The sequence below is a fragment of the Microsporum canis genome, genomic scaffold (genome assembly GCF_000151145.1).
Source record: "Microsporum canis CBS 113480 supercont1.1 genomic scaffold, whole genome shotgun sequence".
In the NCBI taxonomy this organism is placed as follows: Eukaryota; Fungi; Ascomycota; class Eurotiomycetes; order Onygenales; family Arthrodermataceae; genus Microsporum; species Microsporum canis.
In genome coordinates this window covers 2,789,148-2,811,139 of record NW_003299169.1, presented here as the reverse complement: position 1 = coordinate 2,811,139, position 21,992 = coordinate 2,789,148, and the positions used below count along the sequence as shown (strand labels likewise).

At 45.8% G+C, this 21,992-nt stretch overlaps 5 protein-coding genes across 5 annotated transcripts; 3 read left to right on the top strand and 2 right to left on the bottom strand.

Moving 5' to 3' along the window:
* Positions 1–2,178: 2,178 nt before the first annotated feature.
* MCYG_01022 (conserved hypothetical protein) lies at positions 2,179–3,678 on the bottom strand (the record flags this gene model as incomplete). Its single annotated transcript, XM_002850872.1, has 4 exons — positions 2,179–2,280; positions 2,354–2,897; positions 3,148–3,173; positions 3,256–3,678. 4 exons carry the CDS (start codon positions 3,676–3,678, stop codon positions 2,179–2,181), a joined length of 1,095 nt encoding a protein of 364 aa, XP_002850918.1.
* Positions 3,679–8,322: 4,644 nt separating this feature from the next.
* On the bottom strand, positions 8,323–9,905 carry MCYG_01021 (conserved hypothetical protein; the record flags this gene model as incomplete). Its single annotated transcript, XM_002850871.1, has 4 exons — positions 8,323–8,384; positions 8,529–9,159; positions 9,212–9,380; positions 9,658–9,905. 4 exons carry the CDS (start codon positions 9,903–9,905, stop codon positions 8,323–8,325), a joined length of 1,110 nt encoding a protein of 369 aa, XP_002850917.1.
* Positions 9,906–13,890: 3,985 nt separating this feature from the next.
* On the top strand, positions 13,891–15,792 carry MCYG_01020 (conserved hypothetical protein; the record flags this gene model as incomplete). The annotated part of the gene is made up of 5 exons (XM_002850870.1): positions 13,891–14,139; positions 14,388–14,472; positions 14,678–14,815; positions 14,864–15,313; positions 15,383–15,792. 5 exons carry the CDS (start codon positions 13,891–13,893, stop codon positions 15,790–15,792), a joined length of 1,332 nt encoding a protein of 443 aa, XP_002850916.1.
* A 660-nt stretch (positions 15,793–16,452) lies between these two features.
* MCYG_01019 (gamma-glutamyltranspeptidase) lies at positions 16,453–18,436 on the top strand (the record flags this gene model as incomplete). Its single annotated transcript, XM_002850869.1, has 3 exons — positions 16,453–16,663; positions 16,766–17,109; positions 17,168–18,436. The coding sequence occupies 3 exons, from the start codon at positions 16,453–16,455 to the stop codon at positions 18,434–18,436; spliced, it is 1,824 nt and encodes a 607-aa protein (XP_002850915.1).
* A 1,589-nt stretch (positions 18,437–20,025) lies between these two features.
* MCYG_01018 (mitogen-activated protein kinase spm1) lies at positions 20,026–21,600 on the top strand (the record flags this gene model as incomplete). The annotated part of the gene is made up of 5 exons (XM_002850868.1): positions 20,026–20,138; positions 20,289–20,421; positions 20,472–20,538; positions 20,593–20,907; positions 20,963–21,600. The coding sequence occupies 5 exons, from the start codon at positions 20,026–20,028 to the stop codon at positions 21,598–21,600; spliced, it is 1,266 nt and encodes a 421-aa protein (XP_002850914.1).
* Positions 21,601–21,992: the final 392 nt, after the last annotated feature.

Below are 21,992 nucleotides of genomic sequence, written 5' to 3'. Positions count from 1 at the left end.
CTGGTCGTTCTAGCGATAACATACAATTTTTTCAACTCGGGATAATTATGCACGGCTTTTGTGGACAAATAAACTGTTGAAGTTAATCCTTATCTTGCATCTTATTCCTTGCTGGCAAATGGTTTCCTTAAATATTCGGCAGGCAAAGAAGCAATGCTCCCTGCATCCCTGGTTGGTTGACTTAGCTAAATACTTGTTCCTTTAAATACCGGGTCTGCTCATGAGTAAACATATGTGATGCAGGCCGTTAACATTAAGAACAGGGTGTAGAACGCACACTCTCTATCGTTAGGCCCTGCGGAATGATGACATTGCACTTTCACTCTCCTGAGCGGAATATAGTAGGGACAAGGAGTGGGCTAACTCCATATAATGGTAGGGGATAAACGATAAACGAACCTCTTAACTCCCCACTGCGGGTGTAGTAGATGCGGAGGAAGGACAAGTAATATCGTGCAGGAAGGGGTACAGAACCCAGTCCTAGCCGGCGAGGGGTATATACAACCCTGTCTCTCCTACCAGGCAGCTCAGCGTTGTGGGAAATGCTCAGTATCCTTAAGCCTTTTAATAACGTGTTGTTGTAGCTCAACGAAGCGTTTCCTTCTATAATGTTTCAGGTTCTTGCTATGGTAGTAGCCACCAGATCTTGAAAATACTCCGCCCATGTCATTGCATGGGGTCTGCCCAACCTCCTGACATCCGGACAGGGTTAATAGCAGGCTTGGTATATGGGTTAATTCTCGTAATCAACTCATGTACCAAATTTTGGTTCCAATACGCCCAATCATTTCTTATGGAAGCACGTCCAGAGAGCAAGGGCTTTGGTCCAACATATATACTCTTGCTTCCATTTAGAATGCCTTGGATGATATCCCTGTGGCTGCGTACGGTTCCCTGTGTGACTACCCTGCACAATTTTTGGTATTTTGAGCACTAGTTGTTAGCCAATTAGTTATAGAGGTCTTTCAATAGCGCAGCTAAGAGTTAAGTAAAATAAGGTCCTTCTATTAGCCGATGCCTCATGTTTCACGTTTCCACCTGAGTCACGGTAAAGCCAGCGTAGTTGGGCCCACCCTGTCTGTTCCATGCATGACGATGGAGCGATGATGGAGGTATGTCCTATTCGTGATGTAGGCTGTGGGCTGAGTAAGGAAGGATTGCTGAGCCTTGCATCAAACAAGGGTTGGCGTAGCGATTATTATGGAACAAAGGGCCAAGGTTATTTTGTCACGAACAGGCCTTACTTAGCCTTAGGTATGTAGTCAAAAGGCGATATAATTGGTACCAATCAATAAAGGGTCAAACAGCAGGTAAAGATTCGAGATGTTTGTAAGTCAAGTAATAATATTTTATGCAAGAACTCCGCCGTATGTCGTATGCCCGTATGTAACGCCAAATATGTCTCGCTCTAGAGGCAAGAGAGTGAAAGAGAAAAAATAGAGATAAAAAGTAGAAGAAGTGAAGTGCTCCTCTATATATGCATAGAATAGAAACGGAATATAAAATGTATACAAGGCCCGAAGATGCCAACCAGAAGTAGCCAAAAAATTTTTCCAAAAACCGGTATTCAATATATGTTCATGAAGAGAAGTCGTTAAAGGCGTAAAAGAAGAAATGAAGAAAAAAGGGGTGTGAGAAGAAGAGGAAGAAGAAATGAAGAGGACAAGAAGAACAAAAAAGCAGAAACGCAGAAAAGCCAACCCAAAGAAGATAAAAGTCGAAAAAGGTACGCCAACAGAAGAAGGGGCACCGGCCACATGAAAAATAAATGCAGAAGACTTCAAAACTCCAGCACCCTTTGACTATACGGAATGAAATAAAGTGAGAAAATTGCAGTTCACCTTCATCCAGAAGACCACTCGTCCCATGTGTGATGGGCTGATAAATAAGTTGCAGTAGCCATGTAATGCCTAGAGGTATAAATGCCGGATATTTCTGAAGGTAAAAAAATCTGACCATGGAGGGGCCAGATAAAGAAAGGTCGAGGAATAATCAATCCATGGTCTGGTAAGCTTCGAGTAGAACTAAAGAATAATATAATAAGGGACCCAAATGTGTAGCGTCCTGAAATCCGATCGTTATGATATAAAATTCGACTGACTGGTAAAGCGAGCCGATAGGTAATGCGGGATTAGTGTGAAGGGGTAGCTAGACTTGATCTAGACCTAGCCGAATCATCTATGCCCATTCAACTATTGGTTGAAGCGATTCAGATGGAGGAAGCAAGTTCGCATCGCAAGGAAATCCATTCGTTTGAGCCCAGTTCAAAGGGAGGTTACACTGGATATATTGTTAGTAAAGGGTATTATTGACGTTTCCTCGTTAGTTGCGACAAAAGTGTATAGTCACTTACTATCCGCGTGCTATCACCGTCAGCTGGGAGTGTAACCAGTGGTGAAGATTGAATGGCTGTAGAATCAAGCGCCTGAAAGCTGCCGAAATTCGAGTCATATGTCAATGAAGAACCCATGAGAGTTTGGTCGACCATGGGCTCATGGAAGATACCGATTCCTGTAATGTGTGGGGTGCTGAATGGGAAATGGCTGCCGTGGCTACTATCCGAAGAAGGAGATCGGGAACATTCCGGAGAAGAGAAGAGACTCGAGTCATCACCCCTAGAATATGGTATGCCAGAGTACGCAATAGCAGGATCGGAAGCTCTTCGGAAGCTGGTCCAGTACGGTGGGGAAAGAAGCTGGGTGTTCAGATATGGAGAGTGTGCAGCTTGAAGAGAGTGCAACTCAGGAGTGATTGGAGGAATTTGAGCGGAGGTTGGGACCGAGTGAGGCATTGTAAGAGAGGGAGAAGACATTGGGGCAATATCGGAGGTATCGGAGATTTGGCTGATTCGTCTCTTGTGGCCGGTTGTTGATTTAGTAGCGCGAGATTCTTGTTCGCTATTCAGGATGACATTAGCTACCCTTCTTTCACGTTCCAAGGAAAGAGCGGAACCTTACTGTTTCTCTATATGGCGAGAGAGAAGATCGGAGCGGTGGAATCCCTTTCTGCATCCGTTGATAGTACAGATAAATGTTGCCTGTGGATTGTGGTTCAACTCATGCCGGCTATAAAGACGAAATCTTAGCATTAAGCTCTTCACTATTTCGTACGCCGTCTTTTATTCTGAAGGGAGCTAGAGAGGTATACCGTCTATGTTCGGCTCTTGTAAACACCTGAAAGGAAAGAAAAAGAAAAAGAATTAATAAGAAAAGACCTAGAAAAAGGGAGGAAGAAAAGCTCTTTATTGCGCCTTACCTTTGTACATCCAGGGAATTGGCACGCATGGACACGTTTCCCCTTCTTCGCTTTGCTGATACGGTGCGTAGCTGGGGTGTATGTAACAGGCATGCTGACATTAATGGATTCTCGGCGCTGAGATTTGGGGGCGCATTTGCGAGTGGCCATAGTTGAGGAAACACCCACGGTTCCTTCGGAGTGGCTTCGATAAAGCTTCATGGAGGTAGGACGTTCCAAGTTGAACTCTGGAAAGCAGAATCCAAGCATAGGAGTGCTGTCAACAGGAGATGTCATGGCAGAGGTCAGTAGAGGAGTATGCGGAGTATGCGGAGTATGCGGCATCGAGAGCGGCGTTAAGGCGGGAACTGATCCAGGGACTGCTCCGGTATAAGGACTGGACCACGACAAGGTAGAATCCATAGCGGCTGCTGGAGAGTCCATCGTTCAGAAGTAGGAAATATATTGATAGAAGGTCGACGAAGTGATGGTGTCAAGCATGTACGAAGTAAGGAGCTTGAGGGCGACAGCGATTGTGATCGAGACCCAAGGTGGGATGGTTGTAGAAGAACAGGAAATCCGTTGAAGTTTGGAGGAGCCATGACGAACTAAATAAAGAGACCTGAGGGTCCCTATTATATATATATCCAGATGCAGCCGGAGTGCGCACGAACGGGTATGGTATGTCTTGCTGTGGTTTCGCGTCTGCGCTGCGTTAGATGTCGAATCTCGGGACGCAAGGTAAAGTTGCAAATAATGCCCCAGTCGGACCTAAAACTTAGCGTAAAGAAAAAGCAAAATGAGGGTTAAGAGAGACAGAAAAAGGAAAGAAATGTGAGCAAATGAGCCAAGGTGGATCAAAAATAGAAGCTAAGTATACTCAATTAACCCGGGATGGGCAGTGTGGCTTTTGGCAATGTGACAGTCCAGGGGAATATGCAGGCGCCGGGGTCAGGGGTTGATGCATCCTGAAGCTGACCTTTTTTCCTTCTTTTTCCTTCTTTTCCAGTCCTGTCGCAGCCGTGTGAGCGTGTACATGCTGAACTAGAACGATCTTGAAACACTCATCACAGGCGCTGGCGGTTGGGACAGCTTTCCTGGCCTCATCACTGGCGGGGAGCTATGCAGGGCAGCGCCCCAATGCTCTGTTCCCTGACCATCTGGCGGCCTTTGAGGGCGGAGTGCTCAGTACGAAGTAAGGACACATCACAGCGCTTCCACCAGAGTCGGCGGTTAACTGCACAGTCGTCCTATTCTAAGAACAAGTCGAGTATCATCCTGATCAAATGCTGTCGAACGTTTTGAAGTTGTAGCTGAAGTCGAGTGAAGGTTGAACCCTTTGCTGCTTACTCATCGAGTCTGACTAAGCACCTGCCCCGCCGCTCAGGACTTCAACGAAATTCTATTACTTGATCATATAGATGGATTTATTTGTATCTACCATCAGATGTCAAGAAGGCGAAGCGCCCATCTTCTCTGTATCATGTCTAAACGCCCGGCTTTCAAGCAAACAAAGGCCTACCCGCTGACAAGTTTCATCTTCAGGTCCTTGTTCAGTCCTGTCACGACAACTTGATCAACCAACATTTAACCCAGCGATCCGAGTGGTCGGTACGCCGTCCAGTTCTTCACAACATCCGCCCTCTCCCGTCTTCCAATAAGAATCATTCTTGAATCCTAAGTCAAGTACAAAAATATCCCAAATAAAAAACACAATAAAAAAAAAAAGGCGACTAATTAACCTGTCCGCCGGACCCTAAATAAACCTAATTCCTGGCCTGTGCGCGTTGTTGGAATTCTGAAACTAAGAATAACAACATGCAGCTTGCAGCACTTGCAGGATGCTAAGCAGAGGATAGAAATTCCACAGATTGCCGCCGACAATCTGCAACAGATTCGCTCACGCACGCACGAAACATCCCAACTCTACCCAACCGCCAGGCCACCGTGTTTCATTCATTCTCAGATAAGCAAAGTTGGTGTCACTAACCGCCCATCAATCAGACAATGGTTGATCCGTTTCACCGAGCCTCTGGGAGGCCACGGTATGTATCTTTTTCTCTCTCTCTTCTCACCTATACTCCTATTATCTTCGTTGTTGGCCTACTATGGGCCCAAGCGAACCAGACTGTTCTTCAACATAGGTAGGTACAACTTCTGTCGACCGACTGACCGCCGACTACCAACCCCAAAGAATATACTCACTCGTATTTCTCATCTCTTAGAAATTTCACCAATGTAAGACATACATACTTCGTCCAGTAACATAGTCTGTGTTGCTGAATAGTCACATTTCGGCTACGTGTTGCGAAAGCTTGGCAATGCCGTCACTCAACGGAGTTGCTTACTTACATATATTTTACCTTGGGCTGTAGCCAGCGAATCCTCCACCATTGTACGTACATAGTAGATGTGTGGAGCCCAAGATTTTCCTCCATACTTGTTTCAGCATGGGTCTGGCGTGGTTGCCGCATGTCTGTCAACTTTCTACTTCCTCCGCCTAACCCTCTCCCTAGGCGAGCCAACATTCACAATCTTTTCTATCTCGGATAATAAATCTCTCTTGGAGATGAAAGAGCGAAGTGAGAATGAATATTAGAAGTACCTCTACGACGTTAGAGTACGGCGCAACTTGCGACTGTCACGTATACCTCAATTTGGCTATTGGATGAAATAAAAAATAAAACGCTGGCCTATGTAGTTATTATCTCGTAGCGCGGTGTCTTCGCTAGGTTCAGTTTCCCCCTCGATTAATCAGTCTCCAGCATCGCTTACTACGCCATGTGCCTCGAGCTTCCGGGGTTAAAATCGTTTCATGTTTATAGAGGGACGAAGAACAGACACATGCAATTTGACCTAGCTCTGCATAAGTTGTACTCCACCCCACCTCACGACTTCAATATCATCGTATCATTCATGTATGTTTTAGAGCTTCTCTCTGGTTTTCATCTTCTCCCCGGGGCCAACAAGAACGTGAAGAGAGGCCATGTTCTATGTATATATCCTTGGAGCCCTGAGTATGGATGCTGCGCGAAACATATGCATATAGTATAACTATATCAGGTCAAAGAAATAGTTATCCAAAACATGACGGGAAGGCTTGGTCGATCGGTCAACATAGCCTCTCTCTTCCATCGATCCTCGACGCTGGCTATCAATGTGGGTAAATTAACCCAAAATAATCCGCTGGACATGCTAATAATAAACTACGCTAAGCTAAAAGCAAATAAACTTCCCTGCTTAGATAAGTGTCATAAGTTTGATAAAAATAGTAACTTAGCCACTGTGCATGCCAAGCAGGGTAAATACGACATAATTAGCACTATTAATAAATTAGACTAATTAGCCTACTTTACTAATGCATCCTTCCCCTTTTTGCAAAATTAAACCAAAACAAAAAGGCTTTCGAGTAGGATCGCCCTTGTCCAACCTTGCACTCGCTGAGCTTGGTGGGCCGACCCTGCGCCGGCCAGGGCTGCACCAGCGGCTGACGCAGCATGGGCTATAAAAATCCCCATCCAATCACAGCCGCGAGATGCGGAGTCTTAACTGTTGGTTTTGCTCCCCTCCTCCAATGGCCTCTCTCCCTGTCATCTTTCTCAAGGAAATGTATGGATTGTTACTTGTCATTTAATTTAGGACCCTCTGGCCTCCCTCTTCCTCCTTCTGCCATTCTCCTGCCTGTCTTCTTTTATTCATTAGAAGACAACAGCGAATCAGGAGCCAAAGCTGGCGATTTAGTTATACAACCTGGTTAGAGCACTCATCCCTTCTACGTAGGCTACCACCCTGTCTCATTCCTTCAACAACACGTTTTTGTGAAGCCCTAGGTGGCCAGATTACTCCTCATGGCTGCTGGACTTAACGACTTCCCCGGAGCAGTCTACATCCTCCAGTGTTGACATTTACCAGTTTAAAAGCGGCTCTCTGGCTTCCTCTCCCCTCTTAGCTATTAAACCATACCGAAGGCGATGTCGGCTAGTAACATGGTTGACCGTATTAGTATCACCCCCGTTAAATACAGTGAAATCCTCCATGAAAATTGACCTTCTATTATCTCCCGCCTTGCTGTGAAAACTCTGCTCCCTTCCATGGAGCATACAACTACATAATCAGCCTCTTGTTTCACATCACTGAGCTGCAGGGGTAGAAAAGGCTGTGTTTTCTATTATTGCGCTATACCTGGTAGATCTTGTAACTACTATGTATTCTCTGCTGTACTATGTATACGGCTTAGAAAACCTCAATGAACCAGGTAAATGCTTCGATTAACCAATGAATAACCGAGGATAATCTTATTTCACCTTAACCATGAGTGATAGTCAGCGTGCGTGGTAGAGCCCAAGCCGCCGTTAGATCTCCTTAGATAATTATCGGTATGGCACTCTTCAACTTACACTTCTGCTGACGAGTCTTAATCGTGATGGATAGTGGTATTCGAGTATTCGGAACGAGTTATGAACCTATCAGTAATATACAGAACGAAAAAAAAAAAAAAAAAAAAAAATATTCAGGGCTCGATTCTAGTTGCATGCGGACTCGACCTATATATATTTGTCATGTTCAATATATTGGATAATTGTGCATCAAACTAGTAATATCAGCCCTAGTGAGCTTTGATTTCTACCTACCTAGTCTACCATTACATACGCTCAAGGCTCTTCTCATAGCTACGTACCAACAAGCTTGTTTTGATAAAAAATGGTAGAAAGCAAATAAGATATTAACTAAGATATGAGCCTCCATACCTAGAAATAGTGATAACTAAGTATCAGATATTGCGTTAATCAAAAGGACATGTCGTTCGTGTAAGCTCTGCTTTGGCGTCATAAGTATCAAAGCGTTGACGGTCTGGTTTCATAAAAACTTTAAACTCAGCAGCTTTTTTGATAAGATCATACAATCAGCAGATCCACGACTTTAGAGAGATCCTATCGTTGAAGTGTGGGGGGTAGGGGGGGGGGGGGAGATAAGTCCAGTCTAATCCTAGCCATCATGAACAACGATTCTAAAGAGTTAAATGCGAAAAAATAATGAGTTAAGGGATAAGGCAAGGTAGAGGAAATGGCGTCTACAGTTGGTAAGGATTCAGCATAGCCTACAGAAGTCACAAGGCTGGAAGCCAGGAGTCACATCGTACCCCGATGTGACTATATATGTGTATTAGTATAGTAAGGCTAGCTCATATAAACCGCTGGGTGTAGAGACCGTATATACCTTTGCCCGTGATAATGATCAGTTAAGGTCCCTTTCTGCGTTACTTAAAACAATCCCTAAACACCATCCGCACAGACTTCGCACGGCCCCAGAGGTTTCTTGTTTCAAATATGTTGTTGTTTCGCGGTCATCGTCACATTCCTCAACACTAGCTCCAACACGGACCCTCTTCTTAACTTTTTGCTTTACGATGCCTCCGATTCCCTCAATTTCCTGTCTAAGGTAGCCTGGTTCCTCGTCATCCCGACCCTCCGAATGCGAGAGCGAGTTCGGGTGGCGAAAATTGTCGATGGCGGAGTTACTCGAATTATCAGAATGGGAAAATTCTGCCGCCCAGTCTCCAGCTTCACAGTCCACCTCTACCTCAATGTATTCAGCAGCAAGGCATCTCTGTTCGAGGCCACATTGGACACCTTGGCCACAGTCACCAAAGCCAACCCAATGGCCACCGCCGCCAAGAAATTCATTATATCTATTGCGCCATGACCAGACACGTTGGTAGGTAACGTCCTCACATCTTAAATGTTGACCACATGGTCGACAGTACCAGGAGTTGGTATCACAATTGCATAGGTGCAGGCCTGACGTTGATCCATTGGCGTTAAATCCATTTCCATGGTCAATTAGGGGCGCATCGATACAGGCTGGGCAAATTCGTCGTAAACGACTTTTCAAGTTGGCCAATGAAGGAGGTTTGATTGTACAATTCTAAACTGAGAGTTAATAAAGACATTTTAGAGTAATAAATGGAAAGTCATACCCTACAAACATATTCATCGCATCGTTGACATTTATCAACCAAATCTCTAGCGCAACATCCGACTTTGCCCCAATTAAGACTGCCATTTCGGTTTGGGAGAAGTCCGCCCCAGTTATTATTAGACAGCTGCGAGGAAGAGTTGCTTATTATACTGTCGATAACCTCGTTCCTGCAGCGTAAAGTTTCCTTGACAAGTTGCTTTCGAAAAGTAAGGAGGGAAGAATGGACTTGGCGACATGTCATCGACAACGAATGTAGAGTGTTTAGGTCTACAGATCGGGTGAGCATAATTACTATCCTGTGAAGAAGAATATTGAAAAAAAAACAAATCATTATGGTCAATAACTTCGGACAAAAATTGCCTAATGCTATAGCAATGCACAGAAGAAATATATGGAGATATATATTTCAAAAACAACAACAAAAGGTGTGATGTTTTTGCGTACGGGTAGCAGCGTAATGCCATCGATATAATGCCATTTAGGCTTGAAGAATCCCCATCTTTCTCCGATCCATTTCCATCGGCTATATTATTCCTGGTAGGGTTTCCAGCTCCCAGTTGAGGCTGGGGGGCGGCGAGCACAAAACGGCTGTCCTTCGCGAGCGACGACGGCGGGGCATTCCCTGGGCGGAAGCCACTCGCTGGTTCACAAAAAGAAACGTCATCCAGTGAATGGTCTATAAACACCACCATGATGGTGCCATGCGGTCACTCCCTCTCACGGGAGCAGACCAGGCGCGCAAAGGGCTTTATCCCGTAGTCCCAATAGATGATAGACGAGGTTAACAGTGGACAGAAACGAACAAAAATCTAAAGCGAAAAATGATAAGTAGGAGAAAATAAAAAGAACAAGGGAAACAGTCACTGGAAAAACATGCTGCCAGGCTGCTTTCCAACTCGCAAGCAAGAAGAAGACGGGGCAGCCCAAGCCGGTTCGGGTTCGAGGGTGGCATTTATTTCCCGTTGTTGTTTCATCGTCCTCAACCAAGACGAAGATATAATCACGTGGTTGATGTTCAACCTTGGAAGGTTATTGGGGCTCCGCGAAAAAGTAAATCTGCTTACCTAAATTGATATTAAGTTATTCCGCTCCGGCTCATCTAAACCTTGAGGTCCCAACCAACCCTCCAATTCTTCCTAATCCAACCTCCTTCCTTCGGTCGGGCAGTCAAAAGGTTGAAGCTTAACTACTTCCTGTTTATGAGCGAGTGTTGTATCGACAAATGTAGTTAGTTGTCTGGGTAGAAGGACCTTTGATGCGCTTCTAATTGCCAGGTAGCCGTGGCTGAGTTAATAGGTACCTGGAAGCATATAATGTAGAGTAGGCTTGATACACACTATACGCATCTAGCTATTAGCTCCGAAAAAGTGATAAGGGCTTTACCTTGGCAGGCTTCCTGGGGTAGTTTGCCTTCTTCTACTTACTTCCTACATGCAAAGATTTAGATTTGGATGAGCTATCACGGAGCAGGATAGATAACAGGTCATGGAGGAGTTTGTAGGCTTCGAAACAATTGCTGCATCAATAATCCTCCTTTGCGGCACGCACGTTAATGATTCGCGTTCATGAGTTGGTGGATAATACGGTATAGAATCCACATACTCTCCGTGTTTCCAGTGTTGTTATAATATTCCAACACCTACCTCATGGCAATAACAGTTCTCTAAAGACTCCCGGGTAGGACTTGCCAATGCGATTCACTCTCTGTGTAAGGAACATATCGGTATCTCCTGAACATACAATAAAAATGGTATTTGCCTCGAAGGGATACATAAGGAGAATAGGCTTCTATCCTATTTCACCTTCCATTTTCTTTCTTTATCACTTTCCCTTCAGATCATCTACGGTATAGTATATAAATGGTATCTTTGCTTCACAATTTGGAATCGTGACCTCATAATAAGGAAGCATCACATAACTTGTTATAATATTACATCTACCGCTTCATCAGAACATGGTTGAAGCGTGAGTATGGACAAGTCAACTTCAGGAATGACAGCAGCGCATTGCCGCAGGATACACAAAGCGCAGTCCTGATGTAATCTGGTATGCATCTAGTCTTGGTACCTTGAATCATCATTAATTCGGAGTCATGTCCGCTCCAATGCCAGCCCGTGACAGAATTCATCCAAAACCCTGAGAATCAGGAAACTGATAACATTTTGGGTAAAGTATTGGACCTAACTAATGAAAGGTGATACATGATCTAAATATAAATTCGGAGCATACCATAACATTGCGCACCAAGACGATTCAAAGGGGGTAATCGAGATACTATCATCGTTGATCATCGGTTTTCTCACATTATGCAGCTCTAAGCCGCCAGAAATGTTCCAAATGTGAGCTTCTAAGATGCAGCATCCTGTCCTGGCTCCGTGTACGGTCTATTTGGAGAGACCAGACTTTCCATTACCGGGTTCACAGCTTGTAGGCCATTCCTGCGTACCATGTACATAGATGAACCAAGAGCAACCTAGCTTTTTCCCACAAGCGGAGATGAGGGATCTATTAAGCACAGGATGGGGACAAAAAGGGTTATATCATTGATTTAACTGATTGGGCGAGAATATCGTGTGGAGGGATGAACCAGCCACTCTGTAATATTGTTGCTAGAGAAAAGGGGCCTCTGACACGAGGCAGCTGAATGTCTTGAGATCACAAATATGTCGCTAGGCATCATTAACACGATACATAGTACAGTTAAGATTTGCGGTAATTTTGAGGATATCCAGACTATTGGGGTGACCTAGGCATCCAAACAATGAAGCACCAGCGGCCAGCTTCAAATTCGAGCCAGAGTGCACCCGGCACAGGATGCAAGATTTAACGCCGCACCATCAGGCAGAAGAAATTGTCGCTTGCGTAGACCCAATTTTCCCTTCTCTTTAAAGCGAAGCCACCGCTGTGTCGTTTGCCAGGGTTATGGGAAGCCCATCCACCAGAGCAGGGCCTGCTTGCTGGACCGTATCAGTGGAAACAAATCTCCATATAATCAAAGTTGAGGATCATCAGTGAAGTTCCTTGGTGACCGCTAGGCTAGACTGGGAGGTAAGTGCGAAACTTTTCCCTGAGCGGAACATGCCGTTTATAACCTTTTAACCAGGCCCATGGCACAACTACGAAGTGCACCCCTATACTATGTATACATAAAATATTCTCATATTTGAAATATGACGATAAAATTTATCCAAAGCTGGATGGTGTTACACGGTGCCACTTATATATGATCAAACAAAACATTTGTAACCCTTCAAAAGACAGATTACACACAGAATATACCTATACATTAACTCAGGACAACCATATATCAACCGCTTAGCCATACGGCTCCATTCAGTACAGAGAAGCTGACACGTATGTTGGGCATGAAGGTTGGGTAAGGAAGTACTCTGTACGGAGTATTAAATGTAGGCTCCAAATATCCTGGACATAACTAACGAGGGGAAAGATCTATTGCTGAGAGCTCCAAGAAAGCATACATAGTAGGTCACTACTTCGTACCGGAGCAACAAAACCTCTTCCTTCCGTTTCTGAAGGGATTCTCATCCTGGATTTAGATTGGAGAAGAAAAGCCATAGCATGCATGACAGACGTATTCCGTATATGTACTATGCATGCACCCACGAAATATTTGTGATAACAGGGTGTACTATGTAAATTCAGCTTTACGATTAAAGTAAGCACAGACATAAGAAGCTGATATTTTACTCAGGAGGTCAAACAAGCACTGTATTACCTAGTAATAGTAACGATGTTGCTATAGTAATCACTTGTTTTCTGGTGATGTTTTATTTTAAGCTCCGTCCAATGAACAAGTTGTTTTAGCGGCAAATGGGGTGGTTACGTAGTATTTACCATTCTTCCTACAGATAATTGGTCAAAAGGGAGAGGTCTCAGCTCGGTTTTCATTAGTCATCATGCCTGTGATACGTTAAAAGTTCTCCACCAGATGAGGCAAGAATCTACTTGTCACTTCCCAACCAGACTGGCGGTGTTTGAAATTGGTAGCACGACCTGACAGGACACGGATCGGAAACTATCTACGGAATACATATTCGAGCCTTGCGAAGGTGATGGAACCCACATAAAATAATGTGTGCCCTCTTTATCTGTGATAGCGCATGGAGCGCATGGAATAGACTCGGGATTATCACGAGCATTCCGCCGTGCCTTACAATCTATGTAGACATGTTATCCACAGACGGGCCGATCTATCAGTTGTAACTACAACAAGGCTAATACCTCACACACTGACACATGGGCTACGTTACCACAGTATCGAGAAGGGCAAGGACCTTGAGCTGAAACTGACCTTACATAGTAGTTGCTTTTTTGGCCCCAAGTCCAATAATTCAGTCAAAATAAAGGTGGGTGACAGAGGGAACAAGATCCTGGACCAAAAGAAAAAGGAAAGTGTGCAGGTTATATTCTATGTACGGAGTATTACGCGGTATGGAGTGCGCACCTGTCCCACCACGAAGACTATCAGTCGTGTTTACTACCTATATATATGCAACAAAGTTCCCGTCACTATAGTAAGTAATTAATATGGCACAACCATTTTTATCTATTGTTTGGTTTCACTTCGACGATTATTAGGAAGCATTCCGCAGATTTCTACTACTGTTGCGTGAGGCTCTTCCCGCTCACTTTGAAGGGGTTTCCAATTGCGCTACAATGGCCGCCCCAGGGAATTTTAGCGTCTCTCATATAATCGATTACACCATCCCTTATCAGACTGCTGCTCTGTTTATTGGCGTTCTGGCACTTCTTATACTGTTGATTGATCATGCTGATCTTCTTCTGCGCGCCTGGCCCGTCAGAGGTCTTCATTGCGTATCCAGCCAGACACTTCTAAAAGCGAGATTCAGGCAGAAAATGAGTACCTCCGAGTTAGATGATGGTCTCAGAAATGCATATAACACAGTATGGCGTCTTCATTCGGATTGACGGGTCTTATACTGACTATATTTGACCTAGTTCACCAAGAAGGGAAAACCGTTTGCAACCAAAGCGGATCTCGACAACTGGATAATCCTTCTCCCATCGACATCAATGAAAGAATGGTGCAATTTGCCGTCTAATCATTTGAACTTTACAAGTTATCTCGAGAACGTATGTCATCTGAATGTCTGTGCCTGGTCATCAATTTACTTACCACCCATATACTACAGATGGCCGCCATGGGATACCATACTCAAGTAAATTGTCAAACTCACCTTCGCGCTGTTCTGGCATACAACCAAAAGAGGCACTTCGGTTAGCATTCCTCTCACACAGTCCTGTAAACATCTACTCGAACACATATTAACGGCGAACCTTCTATTTTTTAGAAAGAATTCAAGAGTATATGGCAAACGATGCAGCAGAATTCCTACCTTCGCTACTGGGTGATCCAAACGACAAGGGTATTGTTTCTCCTTAAATCCTACAATGCACGAATAAATGTCTAACACTTCGATAGAGTGGACCAAATTCAATATTGAGGAAATACTATCCCCTCTATTGATGATATTTTCTACCTCGTTGGTCCTTGGGCCGAAGTTCTCCAGGGACGAAGAGCTCATGGGGCAAATAACTTCACATGTTCTAGGTATTGAAGGTGTGTTAATGGAATTTGATCGATACCCACGAATTCTCTGGCCCTTAGTATGGAGATTCTCTCCAACTAACCGTGCATTTCGCTCCAATGATTTGGTGTTAAGGGAAAAGTTGATTCCCGAAATGCGGCGGCGTATAAAAATGCTACGATCGGGCGAATCGGCTAGTGACGATCTAACTATGTTGACTGTGTTTTTGAAGTTTGCATTAAAGGATGGCCTTCTTTCCGAGAAAGAGTCTGTGGATGATGAGAAGCAAATTGGTAGCCTCTTCATGAAGATGTTGTTCCATATCTATGAAGTTTGGGGGCCTATTACGCCGCTTCTACTTGCCATGCTATCACGAATCATGGCAGCCCCTGAATATGTGGACGACCTAAGGGAGGAGATTTCAGGAGCCTTGGCTTCTGCGGGTGGATGGGAATCTGATTTCCTAGCACATACACCGAAGTTCGAAAGTTTTGTGCGTGAAACGTTACGTTTGAACGTAGCAATTCAAGGTAGATGAACTTTTCTACGGGGCCCTGCTCTTGCTGCTTGATGTGTAGCTAACTCTTCTGTCTCTATAGTAAGTGTATCCCGGCTCCTGCACGCGCCGCTCAAGATTAAGTCTATGGACATGGATATTCCAAAAGGATCATATATTGGAATACCTATGAGGTATATTCATACTGATCCTGAAGTCTATCCTGACCCAATGACCTTTGACGGGTATCGGTTTTATAACCCAACGTCGAAAACGAGCACTGCACGGGCAACAACCGCCTCCGAGACATTTCTTTCGTTTGGCTATGGGGCCTCAGTTTGTCCTGGGCGGTTCATCGGTGTAAAGGCAGCCCAGATTGCTTTTTCAAAGTTCATCCTGGACTATGACGTACGGTTTACATCCAAGGAGCAAAAATTTCCTCCGATGATCATCTATGAGAATACGTGGATATTCCCTGAGATGAATGTGATTGCAGAAGCTCGGAGACGATAGTCGAAACCTACCTAACCACGTTACAAGAACAGATAAACACCAATTGCCATGATAAGGTTCTATGTTGTTCTTAGAAGACTGGCCCTCCGTGCTGCTGGTTGGTATAGTTGAATTGTATAGCTAGATTAATGCCTCTCTTTATTCCGCCCTAATCTATCTATCCCAAATTTTATTTTAACTACAGCCAAGGCCAGTGCTTGAAATTATACTGGGAATTCGACTACGAGGATACATTTGCACACAGACATACTTATTTTCTATCTCTTAATTAGCAACACGTAGGCTTACGCCCCCTCCTAATGGATGTTCCCTATATCTTTCACGTGAGTAGCTACGAAGTCTCCGCATCGGAAGTGAGGGGAGAAAAAGACGAAAAGGCGACGTGGGGAAGAAGAGAAGACACTTGTTCGCCTCTCAACTCCTGACTTGTGACTTGCTGTTGGCGTGCCGCGGGCCAGGTTGAAGGGGGGGCGCAAGGGACGGGGACAAAGCCGGTGCGGAGGGGAGCACTTTTTCGCTCTCGGGCGATTATCTCGGCATCGTTTCTTGAACTGATGAATATCTCTTTTGTGGTGGAACTATTTAAACAAGATCACGGAGCTCATATCAGTCTGTCGATACTGTTGATTTACTCATAATTGACCCCAAGTTGAAGTCGAGATGGTTGTGGCTGCAAGCGATGTCCATTCGGCGTCATCGCCGTTTACTGCGTTCCCTTGCCGCCGGAGTGTTGTTCATAGTACAAACGGGATAGTGGCATGTACTCAGCCTCTGGCTGCGGAAGCCGGTCAGAGAATTCTAAGGCTGGGTGGTAATGCTGCTGTAAGTCGAAAGTCTGGCTGTCAAATCTCAAAAATTGCCTCGCTGACAGGTTCATAATGATGTGTAGGATGCTGCGGTTGCTGTTGGTAAGTGGGAAATCATGATCTATTCACGACATGCATAATACAAGGCTAACTGAGTCGTACAACAGCTGCTGCACTGAATGTGACTGAACCGCACTCTACCGGGATCGGAGGTGACATGTTCTGTCTGTTCTACAATGCCAAAACTAAGAAAGTGCATGCATTGAACGGCTCTGGACGTATGCCTGCTGGTGCATCGTTGGATCGTGTCCGTAAAGCGTTAGGAGATGACACCATAACACAACTGCCAAAACTGAGCGTTCATGCTGTTACTGTGCCTGGTACGGCTGCAGGATGGGTAGACACAGTGGAAAAGTTTGGAAGCGGGAGGGTGTCCCTCGAGCAAATACTCACGCCAGCTATTGAGCTTGGGGAAGAAGGGTTCCCCGTGGCCGAGCTGGCATCTTCGTTCGTATGTGCCTATCCTGTCTGGTGTAACTCTGCAACTGCCGAATTAACAATACATATAGTGGAGAGGTTCAGAGGATAAGATTCGAAAAGGCAGCCCAAACTTCAAGGAACTTCTCAGAGTAGACAGCGAGGCGGAAGGCGGTGCGAGGGCCCCTGCTCCGGGGGAGGTGTTTAAAAACCCAACTCTAGCCAAGACGTTTCGGGCTCTGGCAAAGGATGGAAAGGACGGATTCTACAAAGGAGACGTAGCTAAGGCTATCGTCCAGATTGTTGAAGATCTGGGTGGCTTTATGACCCTCGACGATCTCAAGAATCATGCGGAGATGGGAAGCCAGGAGGTAGACCCTATTTCCCTCAAATTCGACCCCAGCGACTTTGTCTCTTCCAAGAAGAAGGAGGATGGGAAGGAAGTCGAGTTATGGGAGCACCCACCAAACGGTCAGGGAATCGTCGCCTTGATGGCCCTGGGCATACTCAAGGAACTTTCCCGATCTGGAAAGATTCCTCGTTTCTCCCCCGACCAACACAACACTGCGCCTTACCTGCACGTCCTGATCGAGAGTCTCCGCATTGCCTTTGCCGATGCTGCATGGTGGGTGACCGATCCAGATGTGGAGAAGGTGCCAGCCCAGGAGCTCATCTCACCCGACTACCTGGCCGAACGAGCAAAACTCTTCGATCCCAGCAAGGCATCACCCGGCACCCTGGACCATGGCAGCCCCGCGCACAACCACAGTGACACCGTCTACCTCGCCGTCACCGATAAGGAAGGAAACGGCATCTCCTTCATCAACAGCGTATACGAGGATTTCGGTACCTGCATCATCCCCGCTGGCTGCGGATTCACCCTTCAGAACCGTGGCGCCAACTTCTCGCTCCAAGTCGGCCATCCGAACGTCCTGCAGGCCGGGAAACGGCCATATCATACCATCATCCCTGCAATGGTCACTAACCCCTCAGACAGCTCCCTGCACACCGTCTACGGGGTCATGGGTGGCTTCATGCAGCCACAGGGCCATGTACAGGTTCTCTTCAACACCCTAGCGTTCGATCTATCTCCCCAGGCTGCGCTGGACGCTCCGCGATTCTGCATCGAGGCGGGAAGCAAGGAAAAGGGCTATGGCCAGACTATATACCTTGAAGAAGGGATCAGCGAGTCCGTGGTGGAAGAGCTCGGACGAATGGGCCATCCGGTGAAATTGCTTAGTTCATTCGAACGAAGCAAGTTTGGGCGCGGACAGATTATTAGATGTCATACCGATCAGGGTAAGACTGTTTATAGTGCCGGAAGTGACATGAGAGGCGATGGTGCGGCTGTCCCGGCATGATTCGAAACGAACCTTGGAATATATTTAATTTAGATGACATATTTTGTTTAACTCTTGTCTCCCAAGGTATTTTGGCTGATTTTTGACATTCTTTGGCCATTGATACATATCCATAAACCCTTTCGACCTATTTGGTATATATATTCTAAAGCTTTGGGTATCCGATGTTTCCTCTTGGTAAGTTTCTCTCGGAGCTGAGTTCCGGGCCAGTTGATGATGCTCGGCCTCCGTCGATCTGTTGCTCTCACAGCACAACTCTAACAAGGGTATTTTTTTTATTATTTGTTATATTGGATGACTGGAGCCCATCCAGGACGGAGATGGGAATGTTCCATAATACTATATTATCGGTTTCATGAGATGGCCGTCGCCTCTGTCGGCCCTAGCCCAAGGCTCCAGTTTCGAATGAACAGGAGAGGACGAAGAGTTTGTCTGAACCGGCAAGAGCCTCAAAAATATCCGGTGGATGACACAGCGGATGGATCGTCGACAGGGAAGAGGGAAAGCAAGCCAGACAAGGCCCATCGCCAATCAAGGGCCAGCCAGGCAGGACACAGAAAAGAACAGCCAAAAGGAGAGAAGAGTTCTGAGGCGCAGAGACCAACCCTTGCATAAGACATCAATCAAACGGAAACCCCCTATTGGCAACTTTCATAGTACAGCTCGAAGTATCTACCATCTGGTATTCCGTCCACCCGCAGCTGAAGGCATCCTCCAGGCAACAAGGCCGCATTCACGTTGTTATATATTAAAGTGTTGGAAGCTGTTGGCAGTTCACTATTTAAAAGCTGCTTAACTAACTGTTAGGGATCATCACCACCAGTAGCCGCCGGAGTCAGCTTTGCCCCACGAAGTTCATCACAAGTCACAGCGAGAGAGAGGGAGAAGATACAGACGTCTTGCTCCTTTTTTCCCTGTTTTATTTCCCTGCTCTAGGAAGACGAAGACGAAGACTTCGCCACGAGATGGGCAGAGAGTAGTCCTTATATTCAACGATATCACAGGTAAATAACTGACCCTCCACCAACTACCTTCGTAACTCCTCCATCCCTCCTCTCGTTGGCCGAGACATCAGAGACTTCTCCTCCTCCTTCTTCCTTGTGACTTCGTTGTCGTTTGTCTAACTCATCGTTGTCTCTTCCCTCCCCCTTTCCCCCCCACCCAACTACAAACTCCCCTCCCTATTCCAAAACCAACCGGTTGATGCAGCACACAAACACAAACATCGAGCTCAAGCTATCCTTCTACTTTTCTCTCTGATATTCACCTTATTCATACGGCTTCCTCTGTGTCAATATTTCGAACAGGATAGCAAAAAGGACCCACTAACTATTTGACTCCCGTAGTCTCCCAACCCATTCTTACCCCCCTTAATTATTCCCACCTTCAAGAACCGACCCAAAAAAACTCAATTAAACGCCCTGCGACGTCTTGCTCTTCTCTGACTGTCCTCGTACCCGCAGGCAAAGGAGAGACCGCTGGGGAGACGCCTTGCCTTGGCCTTCTTCTTGGGACCCTGAACTCCTTCGCCAAAGCCTCGTTTGACGTTTGAAACAGAATATACATGCGATCGCGAATTTACGTACAAGATGGCAGATCTCCAAGGACGCAAGGTCTTCAAGGTGTTCAACCAGGATTTTATTGTCGATGAACGGTATAACGTTACCAAGGAGTTGGGCCAGGGAGCTTATGGTATCGTCTGGTATGCTTCTTCTTACTCTTCATTATATTCTCCCTCTTCCCATGGCGTGAGGCTGCTTGCTGCCCCGCATTCTAGTCGTGAACATCCCACTTCTCCGTCAAAGAACAAGAAAAGAATGACAGGCTAACACGACTCACGAAACCCATTTAGTGCTGCCTCAAACGTCCAGAGCAATGAAGGTGTGGCCATCAAGAAGGTTACAAATGTCTTTAGCAAGCGGATTCTGGCCAAACGTGCCCTGAGAGAGATCAAGTTACTACAGCACTTCCGTGGCCATCGTAACGTAAGCTTTGTCGAGTACAATCATGTATTCACCAGACTGACGAGCTTCAGATCACCTGTCTTTACGATATGGATATTCCACGGCCAGATAATTTTAATGAGGTGTACCTCTACGAGGGTAAGGTGTATGCCTGGGATAGCATAACTTGGATGAAGCGCTGACAAATGGTAGAACTTATGGAGTGTGATCTTGCCGCCATCATTCGATCGGGACAGCCTCTGACAGACGCCCACTTCCAGTCTTTCATCTACCAGATTCTATGTGGGCTAAAATACATCCACTCTGCAAACGTGTTGCATCGTGACTTGAAACCAGGTAACCTATTAGTTAACGCCGACTGTGAGCTGAAGATATGTGATTTTGGGCTGGCCCGTGGCTTCTCGATCGACCCTGATGAGAACGCCGGATATATGACCGAGTACGTTGCTACGAGATGGTATCGTGCTCCGGAAATTATGTTGAGTTTCCCAAGTTACACCAAAGCTAGTAAGTCAAATCCCGTGAATGACAGCATCTATATCTATGCTAACTATCATGCCAGTTGACGTGTGGTCTGTCGGATGTATTCTTGCCGAACTGCTTGGCGGGCGACCCTTCTTTAAGGGCCGTGACTACGTCGACCAGCTAAACCAGATCCTCCACTACCTTGGAACCCCTAGTGAAGAGACACTCTGCCGTATCGGCTCCCCACGCGCACAAGAGTACGTCCGCAACCTCCCACACATGCACAAACAGCCCTTCGCCAGACTATTCCCCAACGCCAACCCAGATGCACTCGACCTTCTCGACCGTATGCTCGCCTTCGACCCTTCGTCCCGTATCAGCGTGGAAGAGGCCCTTGAGCATCGCTACCTGCACATCTGGCATGATGCAAGTGACGAGCCCAACTGCCCTACCCCATTCGACTTCCACTTTGAAGTTGTCGACGACGTGCAGGAGATGCGCCGTATGATTCTCAACGAAGTACAGCGTTTCCGCGACCATGTGCGCCAACCTTCTCACATCCAGGCTGCGCTTGCCCAGCAGCTACAGCCTCAGCAGACCAACGTGCCTATCCCAGAGGATAAAGGAGCGCAGTGGAGACATGAAGATCCTCGCCCACAGGAAGCCGTGTTCGACGGAACAAACGAGCATGATCTTGAAGCATCATTACATAGAGGGATGGACATGATTAGATAAATAGGGAGAGACATTTAGTCATTTAAGACCGCACAGTAAGAGGGGTAGGAGGAGAGGAAAACAAGAAGCTATGAGAGGAATGCACCTTACCTTGCCTTTTACCCCCCTTTTGATATTTGGATATTCTTTCGATGGTTCAATCCCTATGCTCTTTTATTTTGTTTTATTTACATTTTTTTCTTCACGCGGTCTGGGGCTGAATATTGATTGATGTGAGATGAATGCGGGTCCATATATGGTACAAAATTTACTCTTTTATTTTGCATAGAAAAAACACCGTGCTTCGTGCACATACTTTTATATGTAGATATTGATTCCGGAAAACACTGCTAGTACTCTAAGGAATATTTTATATAATATATTACCCTGTCTTCATATAAAATCCGGAATAT